The sequence below is a fragment of the Triturus cristatus genome, chromosome 3_2 (genome assembly GCF_964204655.1).
Source record: "Triturus cristatus chromosome 3_2, aTriCri1.1, whole genome shotgun sequence".
Taxonomy (NCBI): Eukaryota; Metazoa; Chordata; class Amphibia; order Caudata; family Salamandridae; genus Triturus; species Triturus cristatus.
In genome coordinates this window covers 655,790,922-655,811,366 of record NC_140584.1, presented here as the reverse complement: position 1 = coordinate 655,811,366, position 20,445 = coordinate 655,790,922, and the positions used below count along the sequence as shown (strand labels likewise).

The following is a 20,445-nucleotide window of genomic DNA, read 5'->3' as shown; positions in this document are numbered from 1 at the left end:
AGCCATAAGGTCAAGGAAGTGCCTTTCGCTGGTCTGGTGTAAATCTGTTCAGTATTTCCTGAGAAAATAGCATTTAAAAGCATATCAATATCTATACGCGCGCACCGTGCGCGCACCCTGCCGTGCGCGAGCGCAATTCTGATTGGTTGTTAGATGTCGGTAAACATTCGAATCGGTCGAAACCAGGAAGTGTCGGCTGCCATTTTGTCTCTCGCAGTCTGAGGGGATGAAAAACAAAGGTGGAGAACGTGAAAAGGGGGCAGACTGGACAGTTCCTGACCCCCTAGCCTTGGTCAGGGGGTCACAGAAGGACCCCCAAGGGAGAAAAAAACAATTTTTTTTTCTTTAAAAATCGCGAGGTGCCCGCACCCTGCGCGCACTGCGAACCGTGGGCGCTCGGTGCGCGAAACGCACCGAGTGCCCACAGAGCGCGCACGGTGCGCGCACGGTGTAAAACCTGAAAAAAAAAATAACTTAGCATTTAAAAAACCGTACAAATTCACTGAAAAAAACATAGGTTTCACACACGTTATAGTTACGAATTAGCATTTAAAAAACCTTGCAAATTCACTTAAAAAACCATAGGTTTCACACATGTTATAGTTAGCTGGACATTTCACTCGTAAAAAACCAATGAAATTCCCCCGTTATAGTTACTGCAGGCAACTATAACTCACGCGACCGCAATCCTCTGCTGATGATGTCAGATATTACATCACTGATGACATATGTGTCTTTCTGAAAAATAAATATTTGTAATATATGTATAGCTAAAGATTAATGGAAGAAGAGATGGGTAAATAAGTGTCTAAATACAGTGATGTAATATCTGACGTCATCAGCAGAGGATTGCGGTCGCGTGAGTTATAGTTGCCTGCAGTAACTATAACGGGGGAATTTCATTGGTTTTTTACGAGTGAAATGTCCAGCTAACTATAACATGTGTGAAACCTATGGTTTTTTAAGTGAATATATATATATATATATATTTATATATATGTATACACACACATGTATATATATATATATATATATATATATATATAGATATATTATCTACTGGCGGTCGCCAGTAGATAGTTATAGTTAGGACCGAGTTTCCATAGGAAATCTCAAAATTCTATTTTGAATAACTTTGGCGCCAATTGACGAATCTTCACGAAATTTTCAAAACTAATGGGGCGCTCCGCTCTGCTCCTACCCTGAAAGTCTCGGGGTGATTCGTCAAGCGGGGGCCGAGAAAAAGGGGGGGTCCCAAAACACGTTTTCCCCATGGATTTTTCCATAGGGACTTTAGTCGCAGCTACAGCCCGAACGGCTGAACAGAATTATGTGAAATTTGGCAGAGAGGTAGCCATAAGGTCCGTTTGGTGCCTTTTGCAGGTTTGGTGTAAATCTGTTCAGTATTTTCTGAGAAAATAGCATTTAAATCAATATATATATCTATACGCGCGCAGCGTGCGCGAAGGGTGCGCGCACTCGGCCGTCCGCGAGCGCACTTCTGATTGGTTGTTACATCTTAGTAAACATTCGAATCGGTCGAAACCAGGAAGCGTCGGCCGCCATTTTGTCTCTCGCACTGAGAGGGGGGTGAAACACAAAGGAGAAAAACATGTAAAGGGGGCACGCTGGACATTTCCTGACCCCCTAGCAAGGGTCAAGGGGTCCCAGGAGGTCCCCCAAGGGCAATTAAAAAAAATTAATTTTTTTCGGTAAATCGCAGAGTGCGCGAAGCGTGCGCGCACTATAGAAATGAAAAAAAATTCCCCGAGGTTCGCGCAGCATGCGCGCACGTTATAAACGCTTTAAAATAAAATCGCAATGTCAATCCCCCCGTGTGCACTCACTGTGTGCAGCGCAGTGAGTGTGCATGGCTTATTTGAAGATTAACAGTTTATACCAAAACCCTTAACAACAAAGCGTAACATGTGTCCTCCTTGTGCGGACGGTGCGCGAAGTGCACCGTGCGTACATGGCCCATTAAGCGTAACGTGGGCACGCGGTGCGCGTAGCGCACTGCGTGCCCACCGTGCGTGCACGGTGCGCAAAGTGCACCGTGCATGCACGGCACTAACTGCGTAAAGTGGGCGCGAGGTGCGCAAAGTGCACCGCGTGCACACCGTGCGCGCACGGAACGAACTGCGTGAAGTGGGCGCGCGGTGCGCAAAGCGCACCGCGTGCCCACCGTGCGCACACCGTGCGCGCACCGTGCGCGCACGGCACGAACGGCGTAAAGTAACTTAGCATTTAAAAAAACGTACAAATTCACTGAAAAAAACATAGGTTTTACACACGTTATAGTTAGGAATTAGCATTTAAAAAACCTTGCAAATTCACTTAAAAAACCATAGGTTTCACATATGCTATAGTTAGCTGGGCATTTTCCTCATGAAAAACCAATGAAATTCCCCCGTTATAGTTAGTGCAGGCAACTATAACTCACGCGACCGTAATCCGCTGCTGATGACGTCAGATATTACATCACTGATGACATATGTGTCTTTCTGAAAAAAAAAATAATATATGTATAGCTAAAAAAAAAAGGAAGAAGACATGGGTATATAAATGTGTAAATACAGTGATGTAATATCTGACGTCATCAGCAGCGGATTACGGTCGCGTGAGTTATAGTTGCCTGCACTAACTATAACGGGGGAATTTCATTGGTTTTTCATGAGGAAAATGCCCAGCTAACTTTAACATGTGTGAAACCTATGGTTTTTTAAGTGAATATAGATATATATAGATATATATATATATTTGGTTTCATTATGATATTTTGGCTACTATCTATTCAATCAATCAGGGAATTGTGAAGCGCGCTACTCACCCTAAGGGTCTCAAGGCACTGGTGAGGGGGGGAGCAGCTCCTATCAGTCGAAGAGCCAGGTCTTGGGGGTCTTCCTTAAGATGTGCAGAATGGGGGCACGCCTGATGTGGATTGGAAGCTTGTTTCAGGTCTTTGCCCTGATGTAGGAGAAGGCTATTCCACCGGTTCTGGCTCTGCAGATGCACAGTGTTTCGGCGAGGGTGAGGTCAGTGGATCGGAGGTTTTTCTTGGGTACGTGGAAGGCGATTCTTTAGTTGAGATATTGGGGTCCGGTGTTGTGGAGGCATTTGTATATGTGGGTGAGTATCTTGAAGGTTAGTCTCTTCTCGACTGGGAGCCAGTGGAGGTCTCGCAGGTATGGGGGTGATGTGTTTGTGTCGAGGGATGCCGAGGACGAGTCTGGCTGCTGTGTTCTGTATGGTCTGGAGCTTGCAGAGAAGAGATTTATTGATCCTGGCACACAGGGCGTTTCCGTAGTCCAATCTGCTGGTTATGAGTGTGTGGGTGACAGTCTTTCTTGATTCTTGACAGGGAGGGATCCATTTGAAGATTTTGCAAAGGATTAATTTCATGTTGGAATTCATAGGCCGAGCAACAGAAAAGTTGTAGATTTTTTTAGTAGTTCTTGAGGAATTAGTAATTAGAAAATGTATTCAATTTGTTTTCCGATCTTTTATTTTATGTGTGACCATAGTACATCAATTATTTGCAAACTGCACATTCAAATTTGATCTTGACGGTCAGCTATTTTTGTTTCTAGTTGTCCACTGTGATGTTCATGAACATCAGTAAGTTTTGCAAATACCTACTATTCAATTGGCTGATGCAGGCCGGAAAGTTTGTGGAAGCTGTCATTACACTATGCGAGGAGTCTGCAAACTTGTCAGTCAGTCCTGTGCAGCAGAAATGAAATACAGGGGACTATTTGTGGGCAAGAAAAGTCTACTCAACTGAGATGTGGGAACATCCCATAAGATAGAAAATCCCTTTTAATTTAATATTTAAATTCTGATGTTAAAGTTGCACAAAAAGCGGTGTGCGTAGCACAGATAGAACCATACATAACAAAATATATTGCAATCGGTAGTAGTTAAAAATAATCACTACAACACATACAAAAATTATGATAACGATCATTAATGGATGGACAAAAAGGGTGCTCACCATAAATGCAGATTGCAAAACTTTAGTGGATCATAAATTATTGTGAGCAAAGGTGATCCACAATTTTTTTTTTACTACCAATAGTGGTTCACAAAAAGCGTAATGATTGTGAATAACAGTGATTCCCAAACTGTGGGACGTGCTAAGTATTTACTGGCTGTAATCACTTCTGGTCAGCAAATTGAGTACATTCAAAATAAATCATAATGACAACACTGTATCCAAATGGGCTTTAGTGTAGATGCCCGCAGCCGCTTTAGTGATCATCTTTCTGCTCGTTCTACTTAGTCTCCCAAGATATTTCTCAGGAAACCAATGCCATACAAGTGAACATACAAAGAATCAACAACAGAGGAATGATCTAAATGGCATACGTTTGTGTGGCATATGAGATATCACATTTTATCAAAGCAATACAGTTCAAGCACAGACAAAGACTCAGCTCACGTCACAGACTTAATGCCAATTTGACTAGCTCACCTTTTAATAGAATTCCTAATTATACAAGGGATTTATTGTTCTCCTACTGAATATTTCTCATCTTGCTTCTCTATCTTGTCCTGAGCAGGAGGCGGACGTGTGAAAATTGAGAGTGTGAAGCTGGATTTTAAAGAAAAAGCACAAGCAAAGATTGGCTCGCTTGACAATGCCCACCACACACCAGGAGGAGGAAATATCAAGGTAAGTTGCTACCATGACATTATCAATCAATCAATGATAGTTTTATTTGGTTCAATAAACCTATAAACGTAAACTACGATGAACAAAACAAATTAATCACACATTAACATGCATCATAACAGTTAAAAAGTGCAAATATATGCTGTTCATCAATACATTATTTAAATATAAACTGGGGCCCTGAAGCTTTTCCTATTAGGCTATTATTCAAGGTTTCAGTAATTTTGGCAAAAGAAGAAATATCTTTGGTGTGATATGTGATGTAACTTGTGATTGTGATTACTAAACACACTCTCACTGGCACAATAATTTACAATTGGTCCTTGCATATAGCTAGAAGTAAAGTTATATAATCAATTTTACTAAAAGACCCACTTGCCACATTTGTAGAATACCATTATTTTGGCCATTACTTGCGTCCCTCACTAACTGTTCACATCCTCACACAAACTATACTGTGTCTTCTTTGGCAGAAGCCATACATGAGAATTTAAGACAACCAATATGCAGCTCCCCTTGACATCTATATATAGCTTTTGAGGGCAGGTTTGTGTATGTGAATTTATATAGTATCTGAAAATAACTTTATTTAAGGTTTAGTTACGGATGATAGTTTATAGGATAGTTTGTACAACACAAAAAAAGTTGGGAATCTCACTACTTAAGGTAGTAAATTAATCTTAATACACACCCTCACAAGTAAGTGTGAATGACCATGTTACAGTTTCAATGATTAACTACCTTAATGAAAAAATAGATGACTTGAATCAGAAATTATGAAAGCTTTCCCATTGTTTGTTTGCATTAAAATGGTCCTTATATGTCATGGTAAGAGTTTAGTGTTGGTAATTTATGGTGGCACTACACTTTTTTTGCAATTTGATTTGTTCCCCATTTTGACAACCGTGATATTATTAGTGATGTCATAAACTATGTGATGTGATATTATATGTGTGAAATAATTTGCAAGATTATGAAGACTAGCTTATAACGGTTGTATTTTAATTTGATTATTTTTGTGTGTACTATTGTGCCCTACTTAAAGATTACTAAACTTTTACTTAAGATTTGATTTTGCAGTGAATTTCATTTTTATTAAACTCCTAAACTACTGGAGCACAAAATGTCAAACGTTTAGGCAGGCAGGATACAAAATGAGGAGGGAGAATGGTGAGACAGCAGAAGTTAGAGTGCGGTGCATAAAGGAGAAGTGTAAAGAGTAGGTAGTGTCACTGGAAGCACAGTAAATGACAGTACACATACCCCGGCCTTGCCAATTGACAGGAAGGATTTGTTTGGCCTCAACATCCCTTCCCAGCTTTACAACCTACCAGGCAGTGGCCAAGAGCAGTGCAGAATGTTCTTATTGTTCCTCCATTTGAGGACTCATCAATGGTCCCAGGCACTATTCAAGATCAGTCACCGAGGTGGCAATGATCCTCAATGGACACAATAAGTAATAACAAGCACTGGCATAGCAAATAGGTCTCGCCTTTGGGACTTTTTAAGTGGAAAAAAAAAGAAACTGGGCGCCGTGCGAGGCAGCACGGCGCCTGAACACATCCAATTTAGGAAAAAACATGAAACCGGAACCCGTGCGAGGCAGCAAGGCGCTCGAACACATGCATTAAAAAAATATGAAACCGGGCACCGTGCAAGGCAGCACGGCACCCGAACACATCCACATTTGAAAACATTAACGTGCATTATTGGGGCTGCCACTAATCCACCCCTTGCAGTAACTGGTAATGCTTCACTGGTCCTTTAAGTGGTCTAACTAGGCCTTTATGTAGGATTTGGATTTTTCACAAGCAAGTGTCTTTAGTGAGTTCATAGGCTGGCAGCAGCCCCACTCTCAGTAGTGTTTCAGCACCACCGCCTCTTAAGGCCATCTCACTACAGGAAGAGACCGGGGGCAAGGGGCGGGGGGGTATGAGCAGGGTGCCGTGGTCGTTTCTGATTAATTCTCCAAACTCCTATAAAGAGAATGGGGAACACATTAAGGGTTCAGAAAGAAGGGTCTTCCAGAACACATTAAGGGTTCCATACATCGGCTTTTCCTACACTCATTTCCCCTGACTGAGAGCTCTGCTGGCAGTATTAGTGCACTTTAGACCAGAGCCCCACCGCCCATCCCCCACGCACATGTTCTGCAGCTGTTCACAGAGCTGAGAGCTCCCACAGCTGTGAACCCACCCTTCACAGCAGAGGGCGCAGTCTTAGCAGCAAGTGAATTTTTACAAGTGATTGACTCAGGGGGCGCTTTGGCGGGACTGACCAAGATCACATGGAACGTAAACCGCGCACAAGCATGTTTGAAATGAGGCATGGAGGCTGCCATCGAGAGTGACCAAAACCCTGAGACTGCCGCACATGTAGATCGCTTCTCTTCGAGAGATGCATTCATCGCATTAGAAATGTGGTAATACCGCAGGGTAACTGAAAACTACACTTTAGCAACAGCGAGAATCTGGTAACTTCACACCAATAACGGCGGGAAAAACATTGAAAGCGCATTTTCCGCAATTAATCCATATTTTAACCCTTTGCGTGCTCATGACGGAACCACTCCATCATGCTGCGGCCGTTGCGGCCGCTCCGCCCACGCGGTGCTGATTCCCCGGCTGTGCGGGCGAATAATGCGAGTGGACGGAGTCGGGACGGAACCACTCCGTCATGAGCACAGCGCGCCCGTGGCTCATGACGGAGTGGTTCCGTCACGAGCATGGCGGCGCCGCGCTGACCCTGAACCCCGGAATTCGTGCTGCGGCGAAGGGGTTAAAGTAAACCTGTCGTCGTAATATATTGTGTTCCAAATGTGGTTACTGATTCGCAGAACTGTCACTGATTCTGTCAATGTTTTCTAATGAAAGGGCTGGGAGAGTAGGTGATGTGCCCAAGATCACAAACAGGGTCTGATTAGGTGTTTGATGTGAAGAACAGCAAATGCCATTGGTGGAAACTTCCGCTTTGCCACGCTGGAGATACCAAGCAACAAAGAAAGCAGGAGGAAACAATAAACAAGGGCCATGCGGCTGTGAAAGTGAAAGCAACCACGCTAATTGGAAACATGATCCACAACAGATGGGACCTTGCGCGCCACTGCTCGCTCCCGGAAACTTAAGGTCGTTTGAGTAAACATTTACTTAACAAGCATTTGCAATGCAATAGGTCTCGCATTTACGCGAGTTTCAGCTATTGGCATTGTAAATGATAATGCCTTTATTTATGTTTTGGTTTTTAAAACATAAAAAAAGTGCATTGTCATTTACAATGCCAATAGCTTAAACTTGTGCAAATGCAAGACCTATTGCATTGCAAATGCTTGTTTCTTTCTGGTTGATTACCGTGACAGGCATTAAAGTGGCCAACATTAAAGTGAAGTCACGCATTTATAGCACCTCCATAACTGGCCAGGGTGCTCATAGCACTGTGTGCCTGAGCAAACTGATGGCAGCACGTGGTTTGCACTGCTTGCGGCAGGTTCGGGGGCTGGCTCAGCTGAGCTTGAAGCTCCACAATGTAGCCAATTTACCCAACACACCAGTGGCACCAGCACTGACGTTAGGCGGGTCAGTCTGATTTTGCCCAATCACAGCTAGTGTGTAACACAGAGACACCCTTATAGGCTGGCTTTGCCGCGCTAGTGGGTGGGGCACTGTAGTGCAAACGTTTTCAAACAGCTAGCAGCTCCTGCCGCAGCTCGCACCGTGCCTCCTATTGCACCGCCGGCACCCACGAGTAGTGTGCCTCAACTGATACTGAGGCTGCACTGCAGTCAGGCAGCCAGTGCAGTGCCATTATGCCACAGCGAGTCAATAGTTCTGGACTTCGTACAGGGGTAAGTCAGTCATGCAGCTGGCTGGCCTGCTCATCGAGCTCCACAGACCAGTAAGTGTCACTGTGGAGTGTGTGTGTGCAGCTCCAGCCTCAGCCTCGGAGTCTCTCAACTGAGGCGTGGCTTGCTCTGTACTCCAGTCAGTCCTAATTTAATTTACTTTCGTTGTGTGTGCACTGCAGCCAGCAGCCCTGCTCCTTTGACTCTGAAAATACAAGGTAAGCAGGCGCCCATTGTGGTGCAGAATGTGAAAGGGCTCCTCCTCTTAGGAGTGCCTGTTAATGGGACCTCCCGGGGCGTGCTGATGATAGTGCCATGCTGTGTTGAATTAGGTTTGAAGTGCCGAGGGGTAATCAGGAAGGGCAAGTGGCCTCAGGATGACTATCACCGAGTTATATTTAAAGGCCCCTCCCAGCCAGGCACACTGCTGTAATAAACCAATCTAGAAGTGAACCCCACTGTCATTACAGCTGTAGGCCCCCAAAAAAGAGCACTTGCCCACCTGTTCAGTGTCATTACACATACACGCCCCAAATTGGAAATAGCCTGTCACCAAGTGACATTAAACCTGAGAGGCCCCACACTTAACAGCCAGGGATTTCAACTGTTGCTAAAACTAAGGCCTTAGGCGCTTGCAAAAGGCTATACGCTCCTTCTCACTAAACAGAGCGTTGCAGCCAAGAATTCAAATGAAGATAAAGATGAATTTATTAGTACATAGTGTTTAAAGACACTGTATTTTCCATTGTAGCTGTAATATGTACCGCCACTATTACTAAGTATGATGTTATTCAGTGTATTTAACTACAAGCTTTGGCAAAGGCTTGTCTAACTATTGGCTTTGCCAATACTGTGGAGCAGCAGCAAAAAAAAAAATGCAAAAACTGCGTGATGACGTGTAATCATCAAGGTTGCTGTGGCGGCCCAGTGTGATGACGTATGCACGTGTATGCCTTGCCTTTTTTTTTTATTATTTACGATTTCAAGATGTCGAATGTCACCTTTAGCAGTCAATTTATTTTTGAAAAAGACAGGTAATTTCTGATGTATATGTTTCCCTCGTCTTCATTTTGCTTGCAACAAAGTGTCACCCATAATCGCTGAATGCCACTCAGAATTAAAGTGAAGTTATGAAAATGTCATACACAAGCAATATGAAACCTTGGCATCTATGCGTCTCCGCTGATGCGGTCTGAAGGTGGCGTGAGGGGAGGGGGGGCTGTTGCGGCCTCTCTGCTGATGCTGTCTAAAGGCGGGGTGGGGGGCAGAACACAGCTGGGCTGCGAGGCCTCTCTGCTGATGCTGTCCGAAGGTGGTGGTTGAGGGGGCAGAAGAGGGCTGTGCTGCGTGGCCTCTCTGCTGATACTGTCCGAAGGCAGCATGGGAGGGGGGCAGGGGGAAGCAGAAGGCTGAGCTACAGAGTCCTCTCAGCCGATGCCATCTGGGAGGGGGAGGCTGACTCGGGACTGTTGTGGCCTTTCTGCTCACGCTGTTCAAGGGGAGGTTGGAAACAACAGCGGGCTGTGTGACAGGCGAAAGTGAAAGACGAGTGCTTTCAGGCTGCCAAATGGTGCGCGCGCCCGGCACACATGCACAGTAGTTGGCGGCCTGAAAGCACTCGTTTGCACTTCCAAAAGTGCTTACTATAAGTCTCGCCAGAACAGCGCTAAAGCGCTGTCTCAGGCGAGACCTAAAAAGGTGAGGCATGCACCTGCCTTTGGCCAATTGCGTGCTTTCATTTTTGAAAGCCACACGCAAAATAGAATGTGACAACCACACGCACAAGCTTTCAGAAAGGTTTCAGAATGGAGTGGTTCTAAGAGGCCCTCTCCTAGAGCAGCTCCACAGCAATAAACATTACTTTCCCAGGCAGTGTGATCACCCTACATGAACCAATGTAGTATGTTAGTATCAATGGTCACAGTCAATAATGAGTGTCAGCAGCCAAAGGCAATAGCAGACATCAATGCCACAAGGCATTAATGCCATCAGTGCCCTTAGGCAGTTATATGTCTCATCGGCTGCAACCATCTATAAACACCAATTATGCGAATCATTAACAATTCTTAAAGGGCTTAGGGAGAAAGGAGCATCCGTTGCCCCAAATAGGATCACTCAGCAATCCTTGCCCCATGCAAAAATAAATATTAATGGTCTCAGACAGTAATGTGTATCAGTGGCCCCACAGAATAAAAAGCTGCAGAGTCCCAAAGTATTACTGAGCATGAATGGACACAGGCAGTATGATTATCAATGGCTCTACGCAGTAAAGACTATCAGCGGGCCCAGGCATTGACAAGCATCAATTGGCCCAGGCCATAAATAAGCATTAACATCCCTAGACTGTAATGAGCATTTACAGCTCCATACAGCAACACGCAACAGTACTGACCTCAGGCAGAAAGAAACATCAATGTGAGCTAGTAGTAATAACCATCCATGGCCCTGGACAGCAATTAGCCTCAATAGCCTTAGAAATTAATAAGCATCAACGGCTTCACACTTTAATAAACATCAATGACCACATGAATTGATGAGCCTCGGTGGTCTAGGCTAGAGTGAACATCAATTAGACAACGTATAAAGAACTTCAATAGCTAAAGGCAGTATCTGGCATCAACGTGCCTCAATGGCCTAGGTCTTAATGAGAAACAGTAGGCCTAGGCAGGAATGATCAAGTCCTAGGTAGTAAAAGCCATGAATGTTTCTAGAGAATAATATGCATCATTTGGAACAGGCAATAATGAGGATCAGTGATCTGTGGAGGTAATTAATTGCCTTATGGGGTATCAAGCATCAGTACTGTCTCCAAGAAGCAGAAGTAAATATCAATGGCCCCTGACATTAACAAGTGTCAATAGTGGCCCCAGAAACTAATGAATATCAATGGTGAGAGGCAATAATGATCATCAATGCGCCTACACTATAAAAAGCAGCAGTAGCCCCAGGCAGAAATCACCCAGGCAATAATGAACATCAATGGAAGTTGCAGCTCTCTTGGCCAAGGGAGCTATCTAAAGGGTCCCTGTGCCAGAAGTAGGTTATGCTTGCTACTCCAACTACTTTCTGGTACTCAAGAAAGACAAAGGCCTGCGTCCTATCCTAGACCTCAGGGCCCTCAACCGCTTCCTCCAGAAGGAGAAGTTCAAGATGCTCACGATGGCTCAGGTCCTGTCTGCCCTCGACCCGGGAGACTGGATGGCAGCATTGTACTTGCAGGACACATATTTCCATCCTGCCAGCCCACAGGCGTTACTAACGGTTCACGGTGGGCCACAAGCATTTTCAGTTTAGCGTGCTCCCCGTTGGCCTTACATGCGCCCCTTGGGTGTTCACGAAAGTGATGGCAATGGTCGCAGCTCATCTGCGCAGATCAGAGGTTCCAGTCTTCCCCCATTTCGATGACTGGCTGTTGAAAGCGGCCTCGCCCCAAGCTGTCGTCTCCCACCTCCAGACTATGGCAGACCTCCTGCACTCGCTGGGGTTCACTATCAACGTGCCGAAGTCACATCTGATTCCCTCTCAGAAGCTCCTTTTCATCAGAGCAGTTCTGGATAGCACAGTTTCGGGCTCATACTTCCGAGCAGTGAGCCTGGGATATTCGGGCTATGATACCGATGTTTCAGCCTCTATCCCGGATTTTGGTGAGATTGACTCTGAGGCTGCTGGGCCTCATGTCCTCCTGCATCCTGCTAGTGGATCATGCCAGGTGGCATATTCGGGCTCTGCAGTGGAACCTGAAGTTCCAGTGGGCACAGCATCAGGGGAATCTTTCCAACATCGTCCAGATCGGGACTACACATCAATTGCAGTGGTGGCTCAAGAACCAGGATTAGGTCTGCGGCAGATCCCTCTCCCTTCCCCAACCAGAGTTGACAGTAGTGACGGATGCGTCACTTCTGGGATGGGGAGGTCACTTGGGAGAGGCGGAGATCAGGGATCTCTGGTCTACGGCAGAGTCCGGTCTCCACATCAACCTTTTGGAGCTCCAGGCGATCCGCCTTGAACTGAAGGCATTCCTTCCTTCTGTCAGAGGAAGAGTAGTGCAGGTGTTCACAGACAACACCACCGCCATGTGGTACTGCAACAAACAGGGCAGGTGGGGTTGTGGACCCTATGTCAAGAGGCTCCTCGCCTTTGGACATGGCTGGAACATCAGGGCATACCCCTGTTGGTTGAACACCTGGCAGGATCTCTGAACGCCAGGGAGGATGAGCTCTGATGTCAGTGCGTGATGGATCACGAATGGCGTCATCACTCGGAGTTGGTGCAAAGTCTCTTTCAGCAATGGGCAGAGCAATAGGTAGATCTGTTCGCCACTGAAAAGAACGCGCATTGTCAGCAGTTCTGCACGTTGACGCTTACAAAGCGGCATTCGCTCGGCGATGCTTTTCATCGCAAGTGGAATTGCGGCCTGTTGTATGCCTTTCCGCCTGTACCACTTCTACCCAGAGTGCTGAAGAAGATCAAGCACGACTGGCCCCAAGTCATTCTTGTGGCTCCAGACTGGGCACAAATTGTCTGGTACCTCGAGCTCTTGAGCATGGCCATTGATCCTCCGATCAGACTTCAGGAGGATCTTCTGTCTCAGCAGCAGGAGACGGTCCTCCACCCGAACCTGTCCAGCCTCCACCGCCTTCCTGATCAGCCTTCTCTATTTAAGTCCCCTATTGTAAATAGATTTTGAAAGAGCATTACTCATCTCTTTCCTCCTTCTTCTTTAGTAATGCCCCAATGGGACTTGACTCTTGTCCTTACTTACCTTATGTGTGCTCCCTTTGACCCACTACATAACTGTCCTCTTCGACTTATTACTTTGAAGACTGCCTTCCTGCTTGCCATTACCTCTGCTCGCAGGTTGAGTGAGCTTCATGCTCTATCCTCAAAGCCTCTTTTTCTAGCAGTCCATCCGGATAAAGTGGTCCTTCGCACTAGGCCCACTTTTCTGCCCAAAGTGGTTACCTCTTTCCACATAGGTCAGACTATCACCTTGCCCACCTTCTTCCCGCCTCCACACCCTTCCAAAGATGAGGAGAGACTCCACTGTCTGGACCCCAAACGCTGTCCTTCTACCTTGACCGCACTAAAGATTTCCGGGTGGGCGATCAACTCTTCGTTGATTATGTGGCTGCCAAGAAAGGTCGGGCCGTACACAAGCGCACCATCTCTCGATGGGTTGTCCTATGCATTAAAATCTGTCATTCATTGGCAAAAAAGGAACGTCCAGTGGGACTGCCCTCCCATTCTACCCCGGCGACGGCAGCCTCTACTGCTTTGGGACGTGAAGTTCCGCTAATTGACATTTGCCAGGCAGCCATGTGTGCATCCTTGCACACATTCACTAAACATTATTGCCTGAATAGTCAAGTCCGGAGAGATGGCTTTTTTGGCCGTTCAGTTCTCCATGACTTTCTGGTGTGAACTTAGTTCGCAGGTCCACCTCCGGGGTTGGCATTGCTGGGGGTATCTATTCTAAGGTAAGGAAGTGTTAGAAATTGGATTTTTGGTAGGCTAGGGCGTGGGCCAAAGCCAGGCAAAAACCACCACTCTAGTCAGGATAAGGGAGTTACACATCTAAAATAACCCCTGCTCATCCCCTTGGTAGCTTGGCACGAGCAGCCAGGCTTATCTTAGAGGCAGTGTGTAAAGCATTTGCACATAACCAACAGTAATACAGTGTACGCACTACAAAAGGACACCACACCAGTTTAGGACAATAGCCAATATTTTTATATACTTTAAGACGAGACCAAATACGATAAAAATCCACAATACTATACTTAAAAGTTCACAGTTCCAAGAATACGCTGATTAAAAAGAGTTCCTTGTGTGGATTGCTCCGTCTGGGCTACCATGGCGTAGTGAACAACAAATCCAACAGTTCTGGCTGGTCGCGGGGTAGCGGGCCAGCGGGCCAGCTACGGTGTCGGGAAGACCCGCAAACAGTACCTGTGAGAAATGCAGTGCACTGAGAACCCTTGAAGTCACTCGCATTGCAGGTCGAGCTCCTCTCTGGTGGAATCAAGAGCGCTGGTGCCGGCAGGCGTCTGGTGCTGCGGTATGAAGTGCAGTGGTGCGGCGTGCCGTGCCCCCAGATCACGGTGTGAGCAGCAGCTCAGTGGTGACGTCAGATGGCGTCGTCGGTGAGTCCAGGGTCACGGTGCGAGATGAAGGTGGTGCTCGCGACGGTGCTAGCAGGTCACGGTGCAAGCAGCGTCGACGTCGTTGCTGAAGCGCTGTCGTCGGCTGGCGAACTGGAGTCGATGGCCCCGGCATCAGTAGGCCAAGGCTGTGGTGCGGAATGGGTGCGGTGCGTCGTGTGACTTACGAGCGGTACCCTCGAACCACGGTGCAAGCAGCGGCGTCGAATTCGGTGGGAAGTGGCAGCGTCAGGCAGGCCAAGGTGTCCTAGTTAAGCAAGGCGGTGCAGAGTGCGGTGCCCACAGGTCACGGTGCGAGCAGCCGATTCGGTGGCGGTGTCAACAGGTGCCGTCGTTGAGGCCAGGGTCGCGATGCAGCATTGAGGCGGTGGTCTCTGCGGTGCCAAAGCTTCGGCGTGAAGCGAGGCAGTGCGGAGTGCCGTGCCCACAAGTCGCGGTGCAAGTAACGGCTCGATGGCGGTGTCAACAGGTGGCGTCGGTGAGACCAGGGTTGCGGTGCAGCGTTGCTGCGGTGCCAAAGCTTCGGCGTGAAGCAAGGTGGTGCGGAGTGCAGTGCCCACAGGTCGTGGTGCAAGCAGCGGCTCGGTGGCGGCATCAACAGGTGTCGTCGGTGAGACCATGGTTGCGGTGCGCGTTGCGGCGGTGCCCCCTGCGGTGCCAAAGTTTTGGCGTGAAGCGAGGCGGTGCGGAGTGCGGTGCCCACAGGTCGCGGTGCAAGCAGCGGCTCGGTGGCAGCATCAACAGGCGTCGTCGGTGAGACCAAGGTTGAGTTGCGGCGGTGCCCTCTGTGGTGCCTTCAGGTCACAGAGTCAGCAGCGCATCGTAGACGTCGTCTAGTTGCTTTTCCTCTGTTTGCAGCACAAAACACACAGTCCCCAGTGCTGCGGGCAGAAGACCTTGAAGTCTTTGTTGTTCCTGAGACTTCGTGAACAGGGGGCAAGCTCTACCTCAAGCCCTTAGAGAGACTCACAAATTGGGTTGCAGAAAGTCCAGTCCAGGCCTTTCACTGCCCAAGACAGAAGCAGCCACTGCAGGTCAGCCCAGCAATGCACCCAGCAAAGCAGTCGTTCCTTTTCGCAGCTTCTCTTCTCTTCTTCTTGGCAGTCTTCTTGATCCAGATGAGTTCTAAAGTTCAGGGGTCTGGGACCCAGCATTTATGTCCAAAAATCCTTTGATCTTTCAGGCAGAGGGTGTCTGTGCCCGGCCAGAACCAGTTGGGCCTTCTCTGGTGTGAATTCCTGGCAGGAGGTGGAGACGGCATTTGTCAGAGGCAGACCAGGCCCTTTGAGGTGCAAATAAATCTCCTCTCCATTCCCCCATCGTAGTCCAGGTCTATTCAGCCCTTTCCTGACCTACCTAGACTATCTGGAGCCCCTCCGACCCCCCGCCTTCTGTCATCCAAAACCCAGACAGGCAATCCACATTCCAGCAGAGTCACACGGATGACTGAGCAAGAAAATACCCACATTCTAAAAGTGGTATTTTCAAACGCAGAATGTTAAAATCACCTTCACTAAGAGATGCATCTTTAGATTCTGAGTTCAGGCATACTAAATTGTATTTTCTTACCGAATTCCCTGGGCCAGTTATGTTTATAAGATGTTATAAACAAACCTACCATTCTATCCTATGGGGAACTGGTAGCCTTGCAATAGTGAAAAACGAAATTGGCTGTAATTCACTATTAGGACATGCCACACACACCAGGGCACGTCCTACCTTTCACATACACTGCACCCTGCCCACAGGGGTATCTTGGGCCTACCTTAGGGGTGCCTGACATGTAAGAAAAGGGAAGGTTGGGGACTGGCAAGTGTGTGCACTGGCCAAGTCGACATGGCAGTAACAAACTGCGCGCAGACTCTGCAATGGCAGGTCTGAGGTACCTTTTTCAGGGGTGCTCACTGGGGTTGCCAAACCAGTGCTGCAGGCACCGGGTAACACTTGATTCACCGGCCCTGGCACACGCAGTGCACTTTACTAGGGGTTAACAGGTAAATCAAATATCCAATCATGGAAACATCAATCCATAATACAATTTACACAGAGAGCATATGCACTCTAGCACTGTTTAGCAGTGGTAAAGTGCCCTGAGTCTTAAAACCAACACAAATAAGCAAAATGTTTGGGGATAACCCTGCAAAAAAGGGCCTTTTCCAACTGGAAGCTATAACTAATGGTCTCTTTCAGATGAACAAGTTACTTACCTTCAGTAACGATGTATCTGTAAGAGACATACAATAGTCATAGTTTCCTTACCGCCCCACCCATCCTCTCCATTCTGCAAACTGACTTCTATTGTAAGGGACTCCCTTTTAGGGCCATAGTCCTAGTTTTGTGCACTAGTGGTTAGTGTCTTGCATGGCTCTGCGCTTCTGGAGTGGAGAGTTGTGTCAGAACTGATGTCAGCGCGTAGGGGTGGCCCCCCCAATAGACATCGCAACTTCATCCCGGTGACCACGATGCAGACGACGGACGTGGAGTTGACCGACGCCACCTACTGACGCGCAGGAGTACTGCTAAGAGAACATTTTGCCGGATCCAGTCTGATGCCTGGGGGTAATTCTAAGCTTTTGATTCAGTTATTATTACGTTTTTCACAAGGAAAATTAATTGTGGAAATTCCCATTGTAAACAGGAAAAATGTCCAGCATAAAGGATTTTTGTGTTTTTTGTGAAGTTTGATGCAACTTTTTCAAGGGAAGGTTAAGTTATTAACTACGCAAAAACAGAACTACAGAAACACAGATGCTTTCTCAGTAACCAAAGAGGGTCAGTCTCTGTAGTTATAGTTCAGTGGTATGTCCACAAGAAATGCCCAACTGGTTTTAAATAATAACATTTTGACCTGTAAGAAAAATCTGCCACAAATTTGTCATAGACCAAGGGGCCTATTTACAAGCACCTTGCGTCGCCGGTGTGTCACTTTTAATATGGGAACAAGTTATATACCGGCGGCACAAGGGGATTGTAAATAAGCCCCCAAATCTCTTAAATTGGTTTTTTATTCCTAATTTTGGCACATTGGTTAAGCCGTTTAAAAAGCTTTGCAACGGTGCATGCAAAATCCTAATGTTCATTTTTTTTGCTCCCTTCTGCAGTAGAAACTGCAGCCCTTATTTATGAGGGCTTGCTCCAACTGCTGCGTCACGTTTGTGTGATGCTGCAGCGGTGTAAACAATGCACCACACTGTCCCCTATTTACAAAGTGACGCATTTAGGCAGATGCACATCACAAAGGCTTTGCCTGAGTACATTCATAAAGGGTTTGGCACTAATCTATTGTGACCCCAGGGGAGATGGGGCCAGGGCACCTCTGGGGTGGAACTCCAGAACCTTCTCCTACTTCAAAGTGGGCACAAGATATAAACATTGGACCCTCAATAAGGAGGACTCATACTCGGTTTCCCTGTTGACTTGGAATTGGGCCTGGAGGTGCTCTGCCAGTGAGCAGGACCGACGCAGCACAACGCGTCTCTTCGCAGATGCTTCGGGACCACCAGTGAGCGAAGCCTCTTTGGCACAGGACTTTGCATCTCAGCCCTGCAGCTCTTCGGAACTGCCACTGCACGACGCAACCTTGACGCAGGATCTCGCAATAATCTGCATCCCAGGAAGCCCGTCAGCCCCTTCTTGGTATTGATCACCATCAAACTGCAGAGTAGTGGGAACAATGATTGTCTGTCTTAGTGCCGAAGATTTGGGGGGCCAATTGATGACTACTGCAAACCCAAAGCATCCTCCTGGGAGTCTTTGTATGAAAACATTTCAACCTATGTGGATCATTTTTTGGCACCGATTGTTCAAAATTTAAGCTCTTACATAAGCGATAAGGGATATTTTCTTGGAATATTGGCAGAAACTACATGGGAGCCAAACTACATGATGGCAACCATAGATGTAGTATCCTTGTATACATCCATAAAACATGAAATTGGTCTACAAGCATGCATCTATTTTTTAAAACAACAGAAACTAATGGAGCTACAACATTCAGGTATGCTATTAACGATGATCAAAATGTGCCTGAAAAACAAAAATGTTCTTTTCAACCATGAATGTTATCAACAACTATGTGGTACAGCCATGGGAATTTCCTTTTCACCCAACTATGCAAACCTGACAATGGGTGCGGGGAAGCGGAAAGAGCATGGGGGCGGAGAATCAAGAGGTCCTGAACAAGATAATCCTTTGGGTTCGATTTATAGATGATTTGTTTATAATTTGGAATGGCGAAAGAGAGAAGTTTATGAAGTATTTTAACAAGCTAAATAAAAACAAAATAGGATTATCCTTCACATTCTCCACCAGCCAAACCAATATAAACTTTTTGGACACATGTATATACGACAGAGGACACATACATTCAACCTTGTTCAGAAAGGAAACTGCCACAAATAGGACTAGCTTTTACCCCAAGTCATTGCTCCCATATGGAGAATTGATGCAGATGCGTCGTAATTGCTCCAAAGACACAGATGCCAATATAAAAACTCTGGAAAGCTTGTCAAGACTAAAAACAAGAGGATACAGATTAAGGGACTTAAAAACAGTCTACAGAAAATCCAAAAGGTAACACAAACAGAAAACTTTATTTACACGCAAAGAAAAACAAACTTCTATATCCAAAAAACAAAGTGCGCCAAGATTGATCCTGACATATAGCAAGGAAAGCACGAAAATTCTCAAGATATTTCATAAATACTGGCATCTGGTATCTCGGGATCCTAACATAGGCACCACTCTTGGTCCGCGACCATTGGTAACTTACAGAAAGACGAAATCCTTAAAAGATCAACTGGTGCTTAGCCACTTGCAGGACACAACAAAAAGGAATTGGCTAGAGGAACAACAACAAGGATTTACAAAATGTAATAGCTATAAGGCTTGCAAAATTAGTATAAATGTCAAAAATATAACTGACAAAGACGGAAAAATAATCACAATCAAACAAGATTATATTTAACACCAAATTCGTAGTCTATGTTATTCAATGTTCATGTGTATTACAATACATTGGGAGCACCAGCTGTATGTTAAAAAAGAGGATTCTGGAACATATAAGAGCCGTCAAAAACAAGGACATGAACTATGCCACAGCTGAACACATCACTCAATGCAAGAACAGTGATTTGCTGATGATGCAATTTTTCGGATTAGACACAATTCCACAAAGTGAATGAGGAAGAGACAGAATTAAAAAGCTATGGGTCCGATTCACAGAACTAACTTAAGACAAGATCCTAAACTTACTACAATTTTGGTATTCACAGAAGGCACTTACTCATTTTGGTATTCACAGAAGGCACTTACTCATTTCGTTATTCACAGAAGTTAGGAGTCCTAACTTTAGGACTCCTAAATGCCTTCTGTGAATACCGAAAGTCTTAAAATTAGGATTTTTCTCAGTTTAGTAGTAGTATAGTTAGGACTCCTAACTTTAGGACTCCTAAATGCCTTCTGTGAATACCGAAAGTCTTAAAATTAGGATTTTTCTCAGTTTAGTAGTAGTAAAGTTAGGACTTCTAACTTTAGGACTTCAAAATGCCTTCTGTGAATACCGAAAGCCTTAAAATTAGGATTTTTCTCAGTTTAGTAGTAGTATAGTTAGGAGTCCTAACTTTAGGACTCCTAAACTGAGAAAAATCCTAATTTTAAGACTTTCGGTATTCACAGAAGGCATTTAGGAGTCCTAAAGTTAGGACTCCTAACTTCTGTGAATACCGAAGTGAGTAAGTGTCTTCTGTGAATACCAAAATGAGTAAGTGCCT

General features: G+C 45.9%; 1 protein-coding gene and 1 long non-coding RNA gene across 17 annotated transcripts in view; one reads left to right on the top strand and one right to left on the bottom strand.

Moving 5' to 3' along the window:
• MAP2 (microtubule associated protein 2) overlaps positions 1-20,445 on the top strand; it is a 1,132,493-nt gene that overhangs the window by 1,078,416 nt on the left and 33,632 nt on the right. For all 16 annotated transcript variants that reach the window (XM_085648606.1, XM_085648602.1, XM_085648605.1 and 13 more), the window contains one exon: positions 4,563-4,675. In XM_085648606.1, the coding sequence (XP_085504732.1) occupies positions 4,563-4,675 (113 nt within the window). The remainder of the gene's footprint in view (positions 1-4,562; positions 4,676-20,445) is intronic.
• The window catches only part of LOC146857899 (uncharacterized), a 278,408-nt gene that overhangs the window by 231,239 nt on the left and 26,724 nt on the right, over positions 1-20,445 (bottom strand). The window lies entirely within an intron of this gene.